The sequence below is a fragment of the Nanorana parkeri genome, unplaced genomic scaffold (assembly GCF_000935625.1).
Source record: "Nanorana parkeri isolate BGI_ZX_2015 unplaced genomic scaffold, ASM93562v1 scaffold1667, whole genome shotgun sequence".
Classification (NCBI taxonomy): Eukaryota; Metazoa; Chordata; class Amphibia; order Anura; family Dicroglossidae; genus Nanorana; species Nanorana parkeri.
This window is the reverse complement of record NW_017307935.1, coordinates 29496-31008: the sequence shown is the minus strand read 5'-3', so window position 1 is coordinate 31008 and position 1513 is coordinate 29496. Positions and strand designations below refer to the sequence as shown.

At 47.3% G+C, this 1513-nt stretch overlaps 1 protein-coding gene across 1 annotated transcript in view; it reads right to left on the bottom strand.

Moving 5' to 3' along the window:
• Positions 1-194: 194 nt before the first annotated feature.
• Positions 195-1513, bottom strand: part of TMEM106B (transmembrane protein 106B) — a 14930-nt gene continuing 13611 nt past the window's right edge. Inside the window, exon 8 of the mRNA XM_018571077.1 lies at positions 195-613. Within this exon, the coding sequence (XP_018426579.1) occupies positions 481-613 (133 nt within the window). The 3' untranslated portion in view covers positions 195-480. The remainder of the gene's footprint in view (positions 614-1513) is intronic.

Sequence of the window (1513 nt, the reverse complement as noted above, 5' to 3'; positions counted from 1 at the left end):
TGCCCTGTTATAATCTCTTCCCCTGTAGAGGCTTCTCCCCCCCCTGCTGAGTCTTCTCCCCCCCCCTGCTGAGTCTTCTCCCCCCCCTGCTATGGTCTAATCCAGAAATAGCTGATGGGTGGCATTGAGAACCAGTGTGTTAAAAGATACCAATTCCAGAGGCCTCAAGAGAAATAAAATAACAAAACACTGGTCCTTAAAGCAGCCAATAAAGTTGAACATATCACATCACCTGCATTCTGAGACATATACAGTACATTAACAATAGACTATGTACAGAAGTATTTACAAGTTAAATTAGCGAGTCGCACCAAGTGATTCGGTGAATGGAAACCTTCAGTCTACGTTACAGGGTTAGAGCCTATTCTAACAGCGCCGACCGCTCCCCAAGCCGTGCGCTCACAACGGAAATAACTGCCGGCCACCCTGTGTGTGAGATGGCAAAATCAGCACAAAGCCTCCTCTGCAGCCTCGCCAAGCCTACGGCTGTTTGAATATGGGGAGATTGGACTGGCCGAGGTGGTACGTCGCGTTTCCTCCGCAGTCTACGTACTGGTAGACTTCCTGCGAGAGCTGCTCGGGGTGCCCCAAGTATGAAATGGTGACTGTCACCCTGCGGAAGGGGGAAAGAAAATTGTTTTAAAAGATCCAAAATGCAATGCGATTTCTATGACGGACTACACACAACATGGTGAAGTATAAAGAACAAGCACAGAGTCCTCTCTTCATGGCCCCCAAAGCAGAGCAGTGATTACATCTTCTGAAATCCCATGTACAATATATAGATTTCTGTCTGCGGAGAACTGATCATCACACCTTTTATGAGCTCGTCAGACAGTCCCCACTCTTCTGGGAAAGCTTTCTACAAGATATTGGAGGGTCTGTGGGAATTTGTGCCCATTCAACCAGATCATTTGTGAGGTCAGGTACTGATGTTGGATGAGAAGACCTGACTCACAATTAGCTTTCCAATTCATCCCAAAGGTGTTCAGTAAGGTTGAGGTCAGGGCTCTGTTGGACACTCGAGTTCCTCCACACCAAATCCATCAAGCTATGTCTTTATGGAGCTGGCTTTGTGCACAGGGGACAGTCACGGTGGAACAGCAAAGGGCCTTCACCAAACTGTCTCAAATGTCTTTGTATGCTGTAGTATTACCTGTACCCTTCACTGGAAACACCCAGAGCCCATAATGCAGAGGAATGCCCACATAATTGTGCCCATAAAGTGCCAATGTCCTGGTCACGTGTCCATTAACATTTGGCCATATAGTCTATTACGTGTTAGTCAATTATACAATATCATAGTTAAGAGACATTTGGAACATATAATAAGCTATCAAACTGTTCAGGCGACCCAGTTACTGGCAGGTTCCTACATGGGGGGGCGGAGGGAGAGGAGAGAGAAAAGGTAGAAAGGGAGACAGAAAGAGGGAAGAGAGAGTAGAGGAAAGGTGAGAGAGAGGAGAGAGAGAGGGGAGAGAGAGAGAGGGGAGAGAGAGAGAGAGAGAGGGGA